Source organism: Micromesistius poutassou (assembly GCF_964030765.1).
Source record: "Micromesistius poutassou genome assembly, chromosome: 16".
In the NCBI taxonomy this organism is placed as follows: domain Eukaryota; kingdom Metazoa; phylum Chordata; class Actinopteri; order Gadiformes; family Gadidae; genus Micromesistius; species Micromesistius poutassou.
Window position 1 is genome coordinate 1,204,484 of NC_140286.1, and position 15,320 is coordinate 1,219,803.

General features: G+C 46.5%; 2 protein-coding genes across 3 annotated transcripts in view; one reads left to right on the plus strand and one right to left on the minus strand.

Annotated features, from left to right (window-relative positions):
• The first annotated feature begins 6,706 nt into the window (after positions 1-6,706).
• LOC311361024 (transmembrane 6 superfamily member 2-like) lies at positions 6,707-11,645 on the plus strand. 2 transcript variants are annotated; one of them, XR_014638538.1, is made up of 11 exons: positions 6,707-7,003; positions 7,386-7,489; positions 7,606-7,703; positions 7,864-7,967; positions 8,074-8,156; positions 8,297-8,421; positions 8,535-8,636; positions 8,741-8,833; positions 9,948-10,067; positions 10,276-10,665; positions 11,184-11,645. XR_014638538.1 is itself a non-coding variant. In XM_084481195.1 (10 exons), exons 1-10 carry the CDS (start codon positions 6,912-6,914, stop codon positions 10,483-10,485), a joined length of 1,131 nt encoding a protein of 376 aa, XP_084337321.1. In that variant the 5' UTR covers positions 6,707-6,911; the 3' UTR covers positions 10,486-10,998. The 2 variants fall into 2 exon arrangements, 1 of the variants encoding a protein (XP_084337321.1); XM_084481195.1 differs by lacking the exon at positions 11,184-11,645 and having other exon boundaries at positions 10,276-10,998.
• Positions 11,646-11,694: 49 nt separating this feature from the next.
• The window catches only part of LOC311361217 (neurocan core protein-like), a gene marked incomplete at its 5' end in the record, with an annotated part of 14,080 nt that continues 10,454 nt past the window's right edge, over positions 11,695-15,320 (minus strand). Inside the window, 2 exons of the mRNA XM_084481419.1 lie at positions 11,695-13,076; positions 13,747-13,929. Of these exons, the coding sequence (XP_084337545.1) occupies positions 12,937-13,076; positions 13,747-13,929 (323 nt within the window). The 3' untranslated portion in view covers positions 11,695-12,936. The remainder of the gene's footprint in view (positions 13,077-13,746; positions 13,930-15,320) is intronic.

Sequence of the window (15,320 nt, forward strand, 5' to 3'; positions counted from 1 at the left end):
GGGAAAGTCTGTGAATTCAGACGTGTGATCAGAGCTGGTATTAGCACAGACAGTAGGGTTGAACAGAAACTGTTTTTTTGACTGTGATTCAAACACACTACCCTGCACCAGGCCCATTATCTACCGACCCACCTATTCACACATTACAACGAAAGAGGTGTGGATTGATTTGTTAGGGGTGGGGGGGAAACAAGTATTCAATAACAATTGAACCCACAGGTAAACACGGCGAGATGTGTCAGTGGTGTCGTGCACTCCAAATAAATAGCATACCGGCGAAGTCATGAACGAGGTCTTTGATGAGGTGGCCGATAATGGCGTACAGCACCGACATCACCATGCAGGAGCCCATCAGCAGGTACAGCACGTGCTTGGGCAGGGAGATGGCGTCCCGGGCCGGGGGGACGTAGGTCTCAAAGTACAGCGTCCCGTCGTCCTCGCGGTGGTGGACGTTCAACGTGTTCTCTGTGACCTCCTCCATGGCTGCTCAGCCCGCCGAGAACGGAGCGGCACAGCTACGCTTCTGGGCAATGGTAGATGGAAACTTAACGTATCATAAATATATATATATGACATTTTGACATTATATAAAGGTACATGTATGTTATGAAAACAGAAGTCCCATAGCAAAATACGATGGACCTTTTATTATTATATTATGTATGCATGTTATGTTATGCACAAACTAGTTGTCCTAAAGTAAATATATAGGATTGAAGTGGTTCTAGTCCCACACAGTTTACTCCAACTAGAAATATTAGTTTGAGACAGATTTAATGTGGACTACATTTGTTTTGTAATCCTCAAATAACCAATTAACTCTATAAAGCAACGGCCTGGAGGTCTCTGCATACATTCAGGGTATGAAAACAATGCATTAGTAGGCTACCGACATTAACAAGAGTGGCAAACTATCTGAGAAAGACTCACCTTGATGTAGAGGTGCTGTTATACAGATCCTGTACAGCAGAACAGACAAAGCTCCTTCTAATCCACTGAGTCACAAAACTGTACCACGGCTGTATTCTCTCATTACGCTGCGGTCCCACTATGTGCCCACTACTGCTACTCACCAATTTAGCACAGTTAAAATGTTTATACACATATCTTCCTCCTTCATGATAGTTTCCTTGTGATCATTCTGTGTCTGCGTGGGTGTAACGCTGGCTGTGGGGCTATGCAGGTGTAAGACAGATTAGCATGAGTGTGAGATGAGCTACTCAAGGTCAGAATAACAAATCTGTGAGCCGGGGTTTATCAAAGAGATAAAGAGCAATTGTTTAAGCTGTGTAACGCAATGAAAATCTATTTCTACACGTGCAGGTGTAAGCCCATGGTAGATCGGTTCAACGTGTTCTTTTAAACAGACCACGTGCTATGTTATGTCAGTGAAGTTGAACTGAAGGCGAACTGTTGCCACGGTAACGCTGATTGACATTTTCGCTTACCGAACAACAATCATTTCAATTTACATGTGGAGCTACGGCCCTTGAGACATCTTCAACAGGCAAAGGAGATTAGAGTACACCAGACAGAAAGGCACGTACACCACACAGTTCTGTTGCTCAGTTCTTTACTGGAGAAATGCATTGTGTGACAACTCAACAACATTCCAGGATACGTCGATTAAAAGACACCGAACAGCAATATATTTTTTTATTTTTTATTTGATAACCTTTCCGGTTGACTCTCACAACAACTTATTTCACATTTATTGACCCAAACAAGTAAAATGTACTGTATCTTTTTTTTCTCATATCATAGGAAACTGTCTGACACCCTGTTGAACTAAAATGTTTTCTAGTAGAAAAAAAACAAAACACTGGGGAAACAATTGTTTTTTTTCCTTTTTAAGGTGTGAAAATCGGTGTGAAAAAATAAATGTGAAATTAAATTAGAATGAGGCCTCATTTAGAAAACGGTTCAAGTAAAATTAACTTCAAATATACTACTGCTTAGCACGATGCCCAGAATCTATTCTCGCATTTTAAGTACCAAGCCAGGGGAAGCCAAACCAAACGAAATGCCTGATACATATCATGTTATCATATTAACACTACATCAACACTACCTTTATGTGTTGCGAATGCCTGCAGTGGAGATCTGAACCAGTGGAATCACAGAGACCCATTGCTACACCCTAACCCTCCCGTAACTTAGAGGGATGTGGCATACGGGAGGACTGGGCAGGAAAACACCACGTTATGAGCAGATGTCCTTGTTTCTCTAGAGCTGCGTGCCAAAGCACTTTGTGGCTCAGGGTTAGCTCCTGCCTCCTCACGCACGTAAGAGCCCGGCAGCAGCCCCGCTCTCTCCTCCTGCTCCACCTTCACCCGGTCCCCCTCCTCCACCATCTCCGCCTGTCCGTGTATGCTAATGCGGTGCTCTTCCTCCACGTCCTCCACGCCCTCAGCTTCTACGTCCTCGTCATCCAAAGGTTTGGGGCCAAGTAGGCAGTCTGTAAAAAAAAAGACAAGGAGGAGGAATAATTCATGTTTAATAATTATTTTTTTTCCAGTAACATTGCCCTGTCAATTTTACAATTTTCTTTTACTACCAAAAACATGGTTATCCTGCCACTCAAAACAACACATTTCGGTCCTGTCTTGACCATGGCATTAACACTGTCAGGGTTAGGGGTCGATTCTGGGGCCGCCCAATGCAAAAACATCAGGGAAATCACGGCACTGATAAAATGTGATAAGAAGTGTGATAACAAGGATACACTCAACAGGAGAGCTCAGAAAAGGAGCCGGGAGTGAGAGGACCACGGGTGCTCACCACACGCGGTACGGAAAGTGAAGGATCGATCGAGAGACATTCAGAACTGTGGTTTCATTTTCACAAGGAGGAGACAACCGTTGACTGGCTCCATTTGAGCCGGAGACGTGCAGGGGTACTGAGGGGGGTGATGATGATGACACACCAAGAGGTTGGAGTCCAGAGAAGCAGATGCCGGAAAGACACAGAAGGGGTTACGAAGGAGAAGAGGCGGACATTTGGTGGGATGGTGAGTTTCATTGTTTTTTTTTCCGGAGACACCACAACAACAACAACAACAACCTCTGGGTGGGGTTACCTGCCAGGTCATGAATGAGGTCGTTAATCAGGTGGCCCACTATAGCGTAGGTGGCCACCACCACCAGCACCACCCCCACCAGGATGTACGCGACATAGAGCGGAAGAGCGATGGCGTCTCTGGCTGGGGGGACGTAGTCCATGAAATAGGGCTCGCCCTCCATGGTCCTCTGGGAGATCTGGAGGAGCCTGCGATGCTCCGGCGCCGCCAGCCGGCCGAGGTCGGCCACCAGAACCGCCCCGGGGGACCCCGGAGAGGAAGTGGGTCGCAGCCGGTCCATGGTTAGGGCCCGGGAGGGGCCCCGGGTTGAAGAGTGTGACGAGAGAGTGGCCTGTTCTTTCAATGGGGAAGTAGAACGGTACCAGAGTCTCTCTCTCTCTTTCTCTCGCTTTCTCTCTCTCTCTCTCTCTCTCGCTATGTCATGCGCTTTCTCTGCTGCTGCCTGATGAAATGTTTCGTCTGGGGTTGAAGAAAAAAGGAACTGGTTTTCACCAGCTCCTTTTTATGTTCGAACTGCAAACACTTTGAAAGTAAGGGTGGAGAAAGTGGTTACAGGACATTTTGATAATGAAACATGTTGTTGGCGTTATGGCAGTGGAAGTGGACGGATGGTCAGGACGGAGCCTTGATGGAAGATGTCTTGTGAAGGTCTTTCGGGAATAACAGGACGTCAGGTGTAATCTGTGCCTACCAATGTAGATCAGCAGACAAGAATGTGATCCTTGATGCTAAGTGTGTCTACGCTTTCGTCTAGACCCATAAAAAAAAACCAAATTCTCCGAACAGGTCTTGGAGGGAGGTAGGGTTTGCATATACACTCCTGTAGGGCATCAGGGGGGGGGCGGAGGAGGAGGCTGGGGAGGGGGGGGGACATAGGACACCAGGGGTGGTGAGCAGGAGGACAGGGGGGAGGACGGGGGGTACAGAAGACACCAGGGGGCTGAGGAGGAGGCAGGGGGGAGGGGGGGGGGGGGGGGGGGAAGGTACATAAGACACCAGGGGTGAGGAGGAGGGCAGTGTTATGAGGGTATATGGGACAGGGAGGGCTAATAGGATTGAGGTTGTCGTGGTGGGAGATATCAGCTTCACATCGCCTGGGATTAGAGATATGAGATGGGAGAGTAATACGCTGGAAGAGGCTTAAGGTTACCCATGGCCAAGCTATAGGGATATACATCTTACATATATGATAACCTTGGTTACATCACATGCACACCCGGTGGTTTTTCAGAGTGAAACGTGAAATATAAAAATAAACAAATAAATTAAATAAATACTATAAACAAGAATATGTATACAATATACATATGAGATATTTATACTGACACATTTAAAATAAAATATGTATACACAGTAGACGTAGAATCAGTTATGGTTCAATATGTTAATCGTACCCAGCATATTACAGTACCCGGCATAGTACAGCACTACAGTATGAGAGGTTTCAGGGCAAATCCGAGGAACTAGAGGGGGGGACTAGAGGGGCACGTGAATCCACACGCGTGTTACAATGATGGTGCGCACTTGGAAACGACGTGGAAGCAGAAGCATGGCACCTAAGACACACAGGAATATGTTGTGGGAGATGTTTGGAGCGAGTGCCTGGAGAGTGTGAATACTGACCTGGGATCAGGACCTGAGGTCTCCGGCGCTTGGCTGCTGTGATAAAACCAGAGTACCAAAGTTAAATCTCTATTAAGCCAGCAGTTTTCTGAAAGAAACCACAGACCGACCAGAAAGTGTTAAAGTCAGCAAAAACAATGTATACTGTTATATACATATACATCCCAGTAAAAGACAGAGCTTGGTTACAGGAAGCGTAACCCACCGTAGTCGGACTGTAACAGGAATGTGTCGCCGTGACCTAAGTGTGAGAAGAAGCTGAAAGACTAAATTTGGATGGTTTGTACGATTCCCCTGTTCCCTAGAAGGAAGACTCCTCTTAGTCGTCATCATCATCGTCGTCCTCTTCCGTCTCCCCCTTCACTCCTACCACCTCTTCTTCCTCTTTAACCTCTTCGGGTGCGAAACACTTTTGGTAAATAATGTAGGACCATTCAAACACGCCGAGGCTGACGTTAACGATGAGGATGAACCAGGAGACTGGATGAAAGCCCCAATAGAAGGTATGTTGCTTTAGGTCTGGAGGCTCAACACCTTCTTGCAAAATAATTATACTCATACTGTGTTGTCAACCTAAATATAAAGCTAAAAAAAGCAGTGTGAGTTGTCCAAGCATTCGCCGGATGTTCTTGTGGGGAGAGTTAAGATGTCTGCTCTTGTTTTTTCAGTGCTGATGATATTCTCTTGTAATCCCTGAGGAGATTTGTGGGACGCTCATTACAGCATGGTCTCAAGCAAAGCCCCTGGACTGAGTCAGCAGAGAGAGAAAGTCTGTCGAGACCAGAACCCACTTTGGACCCGACGACCCCATTTTAAGTAAGGGAATTAGCTATCGAAGTGATAAAACTGAGTGTGGATCAATTGAGAAGGAGAAGTTTGAAGAATTCAGCAGTGACTCTATTTCACATTGTTGAACGGTCTGCAATGAACCACTGATGGCATTACTGAGAGAATATGAATCAGACCTACCTGTTGGTGTGACTTCTTCCTCCTTGTTTGGTAGAAATCTTCCCATTCAGTACAAACACTGAATATTGTAAACGACAATGAACTGGAAACTTTTTGAATTATGATGAAAAAACAAACAAACAAACAAACAAACAAACAAACAAAAAACTCCACTGCCAAGCACTAAAATCAATTCTGTCTCTGCTGACTATGTTCTACAGGAGAGCTGCCATGTTGTTTAGTCCCACAAGGTATTCCTCACGCAGGGGTGACTATGTCCTTGGGCTTGTCGTCTCCGTCGGCCATCCACTTGAGGTAGAAATCCCCGAACAGGAAAGCCCAGTAGATGACCGTCATGCTAGTGTTCACGGTGACGATGCCAATCATTAAAGGGTGCAGCATGGTGGCTGAGCGGTTGGGCACACTTCTCTCTGTCTGTTGGACGTGGTGGTGGTGGTGCCTGTAAGCTATATGTGTTGGGTTAAATCACCTTTCATACTACACGCACTCTCCTCTACAGCCCTGAAGTATCCCCCCTCCCCCCCTCTTCTTATCTCCCTCACAAGCCCTATCCCTCCCTCTCCCTCTCTCTCTGTCCTCCATAAGTCTATGGGTTTCAGTCGCATAATCCTCTTCAGTTTCACTTTATTATGGATGATAATGTTGTATCTGGTGTAAATCACAAATGACTCTCCTGATCTGTGAGATGTTATGTAGCTAATGTGTGCAATGAGTGCTCAACTCATCTACAATGAGATGGAAAAAAATCTACAGAAATACACTTCTCTCTCAAAGTACAATATCATCCAGAATGTAATCAAGAAGGGAGACATCAGATGGATTGCGTTCTTTATTATGGATAGTTATGGATAGGATAGCCCATAGAATGATGTTGGGCCCACTCATGAAAAGATTACAATTGGAAAGAAATGAGTTTCACTTTTCGGTTTCACCACGGGGTGGCATCCTTCACAACAAAACAAGTAGTGTTGCATTCGCCCTGAAATCCCACGTGTGCAAATTCGGTGAACTTTGTAACCCACTAGTTTAGCCTAATAAAATCAACTACAGCATCGATTGTGTGCGTGATTAACACGGTGCCTCATCACAGAAGACCAGGCGACGGCTGCCACTTCTCTTTCACTTTACCTACACCGCCACAGGATTCGTCTATTGGCATCTAATATGCTAGTTTTTGTGGAACATACATTTTAGTCGTATATCATTATATATACCCAGAGGTTCAGCAGGGTAAAGTAAGATGAGGCCACCGACTGAGTTATCCGTTCTCCTCCTGTCCCTCTTAGCCCCCGGGGTCCTGTATGCCATGAACAATATCGATGCGCTTCAGAAGTAAGTGTTTTGTCTTTGTACTTTACATAGTAATTTTACTGAAAAAGGGTTACTAACCCCAATAAGCTTTTTGTTACTTAATGTAGTTAGTTTGTAAGATGGAATACAACAAATTATAGCACATATAATGGTAGGCAATGTGATTATTTTAGCCTACGATTATCTGCACAGACTCTTATTTTGAAAATTCGAGTTATTTGCCCAAATATAATTTAATCTGTGTTTAACAACATTGATTTGGCATTAATTGCTTGGAAGAAGTGGCTTAGGTATATGCCAAACCAGTTCGAACCACAATTGAATTGATCTTGCATTTAATTGGAGTACTTTATCAGTGTAACAAGGATTGGGAATTGGGACTGATAACGATAGCTTCTTCCAGACCCCTGGGAATGCTGGGACTGGGTATGGTGGTCCTCGGATCAGTGCTTCTGCTGCTCCTCCTCACAGTGAGACACAAGCAGAACATCGACCCGTTGTTCTTTGGTACAGACACTCAAACGCAGAGAAATGTACATTTGACAATTTGTACATTAATCGTCATATTTGCTTTCATTGGGCAAACGTAATTTAAATCGACGCTACTTGTGTCTTGTGTGTAGTCTTTGCAGAGTTCTCGTTTACCTGTTTGATGGCCCTCACCAACGCTTTAGAGCAGGATGGTTTCATTCAGGGTTTCATGGGCTTCTACATTAAGATGGTAAGTCTTCTTTTACCTCACAATGATGACTCCCCCACAGCATTTTCCTTCCATTTGTCTCCATGCGTCGTTGCCTCTATGTTTATACCTTCAACGTCACAGGGAGAAGGAGGACGTGTGGTTATTGGTGTACTGATTGGTTGATCTGTTGTCCGCACAGGGGGAGCCCCATCTCAGTACCGCCTACTCTGTGCTGATGTGCTACTGGGATGGCGTGGTCCACTTTGTCGTCTTCCTCCTCATTATACACAGAATGTTCAAGGGGTAAAACTGTGTATTTTCTCCACTGCTGCTTTATTTTGTTTGTCGTTGGTCAAGTACTGACATCCTTTTATCAAACCTAACTATTGCCTATTTCCTGTCTGCACAGGAAGTCTTATCGTGGGCTGGGTTTACTGTGGGCGGGGTCTTCCATTGCCAACCAGCTGGTTTTGATTCCTGGAACGGTCGTCGGTGAGAGCAGTATTAATCTGTACTCAGATCTGTACTCATCTGTACTCAGATCTGTACTCAGTCTTAGTATTATAACATTTTCATCATATATCACTTTCAAGCACCGCACTGAATTGAAATAATAAACCGTTCATGTCCAGGTAAATACGGCTCCAACATCGGCCCTGCGTTCCTGAAGAACATCCCATTCTTCCTGGTGCCGTTCTGGGCTGCCTCGCTGCTGCTAAGCAGGCCACGGGAAATGCCAATCATTCCCGCAGACAAGGTGAACATGACCATGTCAAATACATTGGAATGCCATTTTTTTGAGTTAACAAAACACACACACACACACACATGCGCCGCCACTCAACAACGTTTTCACCAACGGTCCACTAGGTCGCCATGGAGCAGAGGAAGAGTCTGTTTACCCGCCCCGTCGACGCTCTCCTGGCGGTGGCGGCGCTGGCTGCCGTGGCCTTCACCGTCTTCAGGGGCTTTGTGAGTGAACAAACACAAACAAAGCCTTTTGCCTGTGTTGCTGAAGGAGGCTTGCAGTCCCCCCCCCCTTAACCCCTGTGTTGTTCCCCCCCCCCCCGCACCAGGTGGTGCTGGACTGTCCTCTGGACGCCTGCTTCACGTACGTCTACCAGTACGAGCCGTACCTGAAGGACCACGTCGGCTTCCCCAGGGTCACGGTGAGTTCTTCACAAGCTTGACAATGAACAGGCTATTCAATGTTCCATGTTTGACTGCCCCGGAAGTCCAGTTTTCAAATCCAAATCCAATTTTGAATTTGCTCAGCGGGGTCGCTCTGGGAACGAGCAATTATATACTCGCCGACTCCCCGATGACCCCTCTCCCAGCACATTAACCAATCACGTCGGTGTATCTGATATAGGCGGTGCTAAAAGCGTCCCTGTTTTACCGATCGGATACGGCAAGAGTCGTATCTATTGGTGAGCTCCGCTGGTTTGGATACGTCTTCTGATCGTTCTTCTGATTGGTCGTAGTGTTATCCAATTGCAGTGCAGTGATATTTTCAAATGCACGCTTGGTGCCGCCCCTCGAGTTGGCCCATTTTCATTACTCGTTGCCGGACCCTACAAGCTTTCTAGATGTGGGTCTGGATTTCCAGGCTAATGTTTGACAGTGAGACAGTGAAGTCGAATTGGGGGCGATAGCACTGGTGTTTGACTCTGAGCCAAAAGGTACTGGCTTCGGTCCTGTGTGCCAACAGCTGCCTCACCTGTTGGCAGCCTTGAGAATAATGCCCAACCCCTGCTGTGCTCATGACGAGTCACTTTGAACAGATCTGTCCAATAACGCGGCTGCATCAGCGTAGCAAATCATTTTTTAGTACTTTGAAGCTGTGCTCAAGGTGCATTAGAAGCCCGTCACTAAACACACAACACTTTTGGCGGGGAGGAACTAATACGGTGTCCCTGGCCACGCTCCGAGATGCGCTTGTCACTCACTTGATTACATGCACAGCTATGTTGTCGTGGAGACTGAAGCGCATCAACGCTGAACTCATTCAACCGGGAATCTCACGAATGCAACCTTTTCCGTCTATTGACAAGGCAAGGGAAAGTGTGGAAATACTGCCCGACATTATAAGTAGGCCAACTCCTCTCGTGCTAAAAAGTATAAAATTCTAAAAGTTCTGGCCAATGGTTTGATTTGGGGCATAGTCTGGGGAAGTGTGTTACCCACCATGCTTTGTATGCTGAGCTAGTAACTACAGGTCTGATGGTGGTCACCGGGGCTGCATGTGAACTGTGCCTACGACGTGTCTCCCTGTGGTGGCAGATGCTGGTGTACTTGTTCTATGCCCTGCCCCTGCTGGTCGCCTGCGTCTACGGCCTGAGCAGGCCCGGATGCGGCTGGATGCTAGACTTGACCCTGCTCCTCGCCGGGGCCGTGACCCAGGTAACCATGGTGCCCATGGCCCTTTCATGTCGTTCCAGTGGATTCAACAAAACTGTAGTTTATCTAATTCAAAAAAAACAACAACAACAACACCAGCTTCAGCATTGCATAAAAAGTAGAATCACCTATCTCGTTGCAAATCAGTTGTACTACTGTATATCTATCATGTTGAATGAGTTTCATCCCCCCCCCCCCCCCCCCTCCCCAGGCCCAGTGGTGCCACATCGGGGCGTCGTTCCACCGCCGCACTCCGTACACCTACCGAGTCCCCGCCGACAAGTGGTGGCCCGTGGTGGTCCTGAACGCCCTGTACGTCGCCATACCCGTCCTACTGGCCCTTCGTTGCCACGCCAACCCCACGTATTTCATGAAGCATGTCACCCAGGCGCAGACCAACGCCGAGAAGAAGAAGAACTAGCTCGTCGAATCGGGAACGCGGTCGGGTTCCAGCAGGACGTGACGTTGTTTTTTTTTTTTTGCTGTGACAGGAGGGCTCGGGTCTTCTGAGGAATAAGTGCTCCTCTCACCTGCGTCAGCTATTCAGAATCAATGTCACGTCACTCAACACTCCCTGCATGGACTAATGGACTTTGAAAAGGTGTGTACACAATTGACGACTGCAAGCCAGCCCCCGACAGAGCTCTAAAGTGACTCACGCACACGCACACACTCTCGCTGTCTGTCTTTGGGAAAAGGGTTTGTGTCGCACCAGGTCCCCTAGTAAACCTACCAAGATGATGCATAGATTTACTCCATCAAACACATCAATAGAGCAAACCAGGTCCAAATCACTGTCACTTGAGCTTGAGATTCACCTCTGGAGCAGTGGGGCTCCAGAGTAGGTTTTATCCTAAATAAGTTAAGCCTATAAGCCATTTTGTCGTATGTATTTGTAAAAAAAAAAGAATAAAACCATTGAGGATTCCTACTATTTATTTACCCACTCATAGCATACTTTCTCTACTCAGGACAAGCTAGTGCTAGTTAATTCATATCATTCCTTCAATCAGCTTCCTTGATCATAACCTGTTTAAAGATAACACTTCACAGTCCCGAAAGGGCAAAAGAACAGTTTCAAGATAAAACGAAACTGACCAGAAATGTTATGTTTCACAGCGCTGGGTAACCAGAGGCTTTCATTGGGGGCTGGGGAAGTATTCCTGACCTCTGTACACCGGGCTGATGGCCCACTTAACTGACCCTTGAACCCCAAACTGATAACGAGCTGAAATATGGAAGGACTCCGGTTGCAACAGACACTACCAACATTCCACTCCCATCATAACATGACTTAGATATGTGAAGACTTTAAGAAATGATATGATATTACAACCAATTCATCATTTGTCATCCGTTTTATTTTAAGTTGGGCTAGCAAACATATTAAATGATACTGACACTGTAACTTGTGTTACCCGTCATTTCTTTAATTAATACTGTACTAACTGTTAAGTTTCATACCCCCAGTATTGTACGTAATTAGATCATTCTTCACAAAGGTCTTTATCTTGAGTGAATCGATCAATTGAATGCTTCCTCATAATTGGACTAGCAGGATGAGATCCATGAGTGAAAGTCAAGAGTAGCTTTAATCAAATAAAAGTTCGGAAACAAAGTCTTGGTTTTTCCATCTTTATTAAGAATGATACACAACAGCGGGACAAAATAAATCATAAGAACACCAAAAAGAAGTAGAAGTAGTGATCCTTTTATCAAAGGGGCTGGAGCAATAGTCTAGGCACCTTACCTATCATGTCAATCTAGCCGTGCAACAAGGAAAGTGCTTTTTGTTCAGCTTTTCTGATTCAGTCAGCAGTTATCTTGGGAATTTGTTAATGTACTCAAGAACTAGGCCATATTGTCAAATCGTCAAATTCAGTTGAGTGCTTGCAGTGATGATAAACTGTTAGCTGCAATAGATAATACAATATTTACAGTAAACAAATCAGTAGAAATGAAATGATCTGTGTTGTTACTGATTGACCGTATGAATGGTGTAGCGGTGTATCAAATGTTAAACTCTTAATTATTATGTATAAAAACCTATCCACTAGCAAACGGTTAATAATAAATACATTGCACAAAATAAACAAATATATAGCAAATGTTAGAAAAACATATACTAAGGATAAAGCTAGCTATTCAGGCCTTCAATGAAAACAAAATAACCATTACGACACGTACGAAAAATCTCAAGAAAGGGTTATGGGAACCGTAAGCCATCTCGCAATCGAATACATCTGTGTGCTTTGCTAGGATGAACATCTTATTATTATTTTTTCTCCCGTTAAGAACAAAGTCAACTTAAACGTCAAAATAAAACGCCCACTATACCGCTCGCACCGTCTCCTCTTTACATGCACACACACGCACGGGCAAGCACGCGAGACCCACCGGCTCCTGGGGGTGGGGGGGTGGGGGGGGTGGGGGGGGGCGGGTGGTTAGTCATGATGGACGTGTTTAGGATGGCTCGGATTATTAGACATCATGGGTTCATTAAAACGGTGGATTCAACAGTTTAGTGTTCACGTGGACCAGCGGTGGGGGCGGCGGGGAAGGGACCCACCCCCATCCCTCCCCACCCCCCCCCCCCCCAAAAAAAAAGACCTTATCTCAGTCAGCTATAGTTAGGAGGAGCAGCAGGGGGTGAGGGAGGGTGTTAAGAGGAACAGCGAGCAGGATGTTCAGTAATAAACAAGAGGAATCCTGCGATTCCCTTCTCTGAAAGGTGTTAGATGTGTGAATGGAAACCATTAGGATGTTTTTACTAGGACGTATTGTCTTTCATTATGGGTGTTGTTGGTTGGTGGGTGGGTGGTTGGTGGTGGTGGTGGTGGTGGTTGGGGAGGGGAGGTCGGTACGACTGGGTTCAGTAGTGGTCGTGGGCGTCCTCTCTGGCTCTGTCGTGGGCGTCCTCTCTGGCTCTGTGTCCGTCGGCGCCGTGCCGCCGGTGGCTGCGGCGCTCTCTGTGCTGGCGGTGGTGGCGTCTGTAGCGGTGGGATCGTCGAGCTGAGAGGGGGCGGGGTGGAGAATGGGGCAGACCATTGTGCGTGAGTTTGAGCTAGAGTTAGACTGGGCAGCCCCCCCCCCCCCCCCCAGCCCAGCCCGTTCTGCCGGCGATTTGAGTTCGCCGTGCAGACGGGTCTGGAGAAGAGCAATACATTTCTTTTCTAGTTTCGATACGTTTTCGTGCGAGCCGATCGCCAAGCTGGCTTTTCCCCCCCTGGCACGCTATTGGCTGGATTAACACAGCCAATTGTGTACAGAGTCAATTTAATGCGTTGATCACGCCTCTCGTGCTGAAGAAAATGACAGCAGCTTCCCCAGACCAACGTGCAATCTACGATTGAGCTCGGTCTATAGCCAGGCTAGAGTAGAGTGGCTGTGGTGCACGGTACGTGATACATATTTTTTTACATCATCCTCAGCTGATCCTAACATAAGACATTTTATTCACCGGACCTCACCGTGTACTGGACACCTTTAAAACACCTTTGAAGGAGATGAAATAATTGATTAACTGTGTAAATCCCAGACGAGAAATGTCGGTTGGGGTACGTTTTTCCTGACAGTTTCTTTACAAAAAACGCGGGCCTGTTCCTGATCAACGTTTACATCTTGAATCTCAGGGGAGAGAGAGAGAGAGAGCGAGCGAGCGCGCGCTCAGTGCGCCACTCACACTTTGTGCAGATGATCTTGGGACGCTCCCAGTCGCCGTCGGCACGGCAACGAGTGGTGGGAATATGGCGCTGGTAGAAGCCCTCGGAGCACTGGTAGCGCACCACCGAGTGGATGTCGTAGTGGGACCTTCGGCGGCCAATCAAATGGGCGTTCTCCACCGCGGGCGGAGCGCCACACAACACTGGGGCCCAAATAAGGGCAGACGGGAGACACGCAAAAGATTGGATTCACAAGAGAAAGACTAGTGTAGCAAAACCGTAATGAATGAATGATGAGTTCATCATATGAACAATCGAAAGTGTATTTAAAATGTGGAAAACGTATTCACGGACACAATTGATTTTGTGTCTACTGTTTCTAGTTGTCAAATAAATAAACACTATATTTTTTCACAATGATCACTACTATCTATTACCCAGTTTTGTAATGTAAAGTAAAAAATAAAACGCATGTACGATTCAAGCCTTTACAGACGGTTTGCAACAGATCTCAACAGACCCAGCTGCGGCCAGGAGGCCTGTACTGCAGGGCACCGGGTGGGTCTCTAGGGGGCAGTCTTGCTACTGAATCCCGGTTGGTGTGTCCGGGCCGTAGCCTAGCGAAAGGGGAAGCACTGGGCTCTGCAGTATTGTAGCCAGAAGCGGCCACAGCCAAGACCACAGAAGCTACTGGACCGTAGATATAACTCTTCCTCCACTCCCCTCCTCGTCTCATTTCACATAACCCTTTCACAGTCGTTTCTGCTTCTCGTTTCTCTGACTCTTAACTCTTGGTCACATTCAGCCCTTCCCTACACACAGACCACATGCTCCTTTTATGTTTGCCCACTTGACACCGGTGCCAAGAGATAGCACTTATCAGAGGTTGAATGGCCAGTGACATCACTTGGCGCAGATTAAGCCGATAGGACAGAGCGATTGCGATGACCAGCGCAGTCCCCGTTCCTCCCGGTCCAACTGTCAACCGTTTGGACCGTTTGAGTCTGTTTGGTAGAATGGGGATGTTAAGTAGGGCAAGATGAGGGGGGAATTGGGTGAGACAATTTTCTAACCGTGAGAAATGTTTTTGGTTCAATTTTGATTCCTTCAAGTCAATCACTCCACTCCGCAATCAAACTGTGTGCGCCCTGAGGCGCGGATAACAGCCCTTCACTGGGGGAGAGATCAATCATTCTGATCTCAAACAATAGAGACGGGAGACTTGCGAACCACCGCTCTCTGTTAGTCTTTTATTTAATACATTTGCGTTTGAGCTATTGAGCGAACAATTGCAACAAATGAAAGGAAGAGCCATTCGTTTGTGTGCATTCAACTCACATTAGTCTGGAGCTTAGATGCAAATTCTCCTTCGGTAGGAATGTGTGATGATGAACACCATTGTGTACGTCCCTAGTCTGCCCGTGAGCATCCTCGAGAAATATGCAGAGCCCCTACCTGCTCCTAGATAAATAAACACTAATCACTGTGCGTCGCTTTGGATAAAAGCTTCTCCGCAACGGCAAAGATAATATCAGTTTAGTGTATTCTCATTCTCATTTTGTAACGACACAGCCAGGCCCTCGACGTGACTCAC

What these genes read in the sequence shown, in the direction of transcription:
- LOC311361024 (XM_084481195.1), top strand. Translation starts at nt 6,912, where the DNA reads ATGAGGCCACCGACTGAGTTATCCGTTCTCCTCCTGTCCCTCTTAGCC. An exon ending in AATATCGATGCGCTTCAGAA is followed by an intron (nt 7,004 to 7,385) that starts GTAAGTGTTTTG and finishes AGCTTCTTCCAG; the next exon opens with ACCCCTGGGAATGCTGGGAC. An exon ending in TCGGCTTCCCCAGGGTCACG is followed by an intron (nt 8,834 to 9,947) that starts GTGAGTTCTTCA and finishes CTGTGGTGGCAG; the next exon opens with ATGCTGGTGTACTTGTTCTA.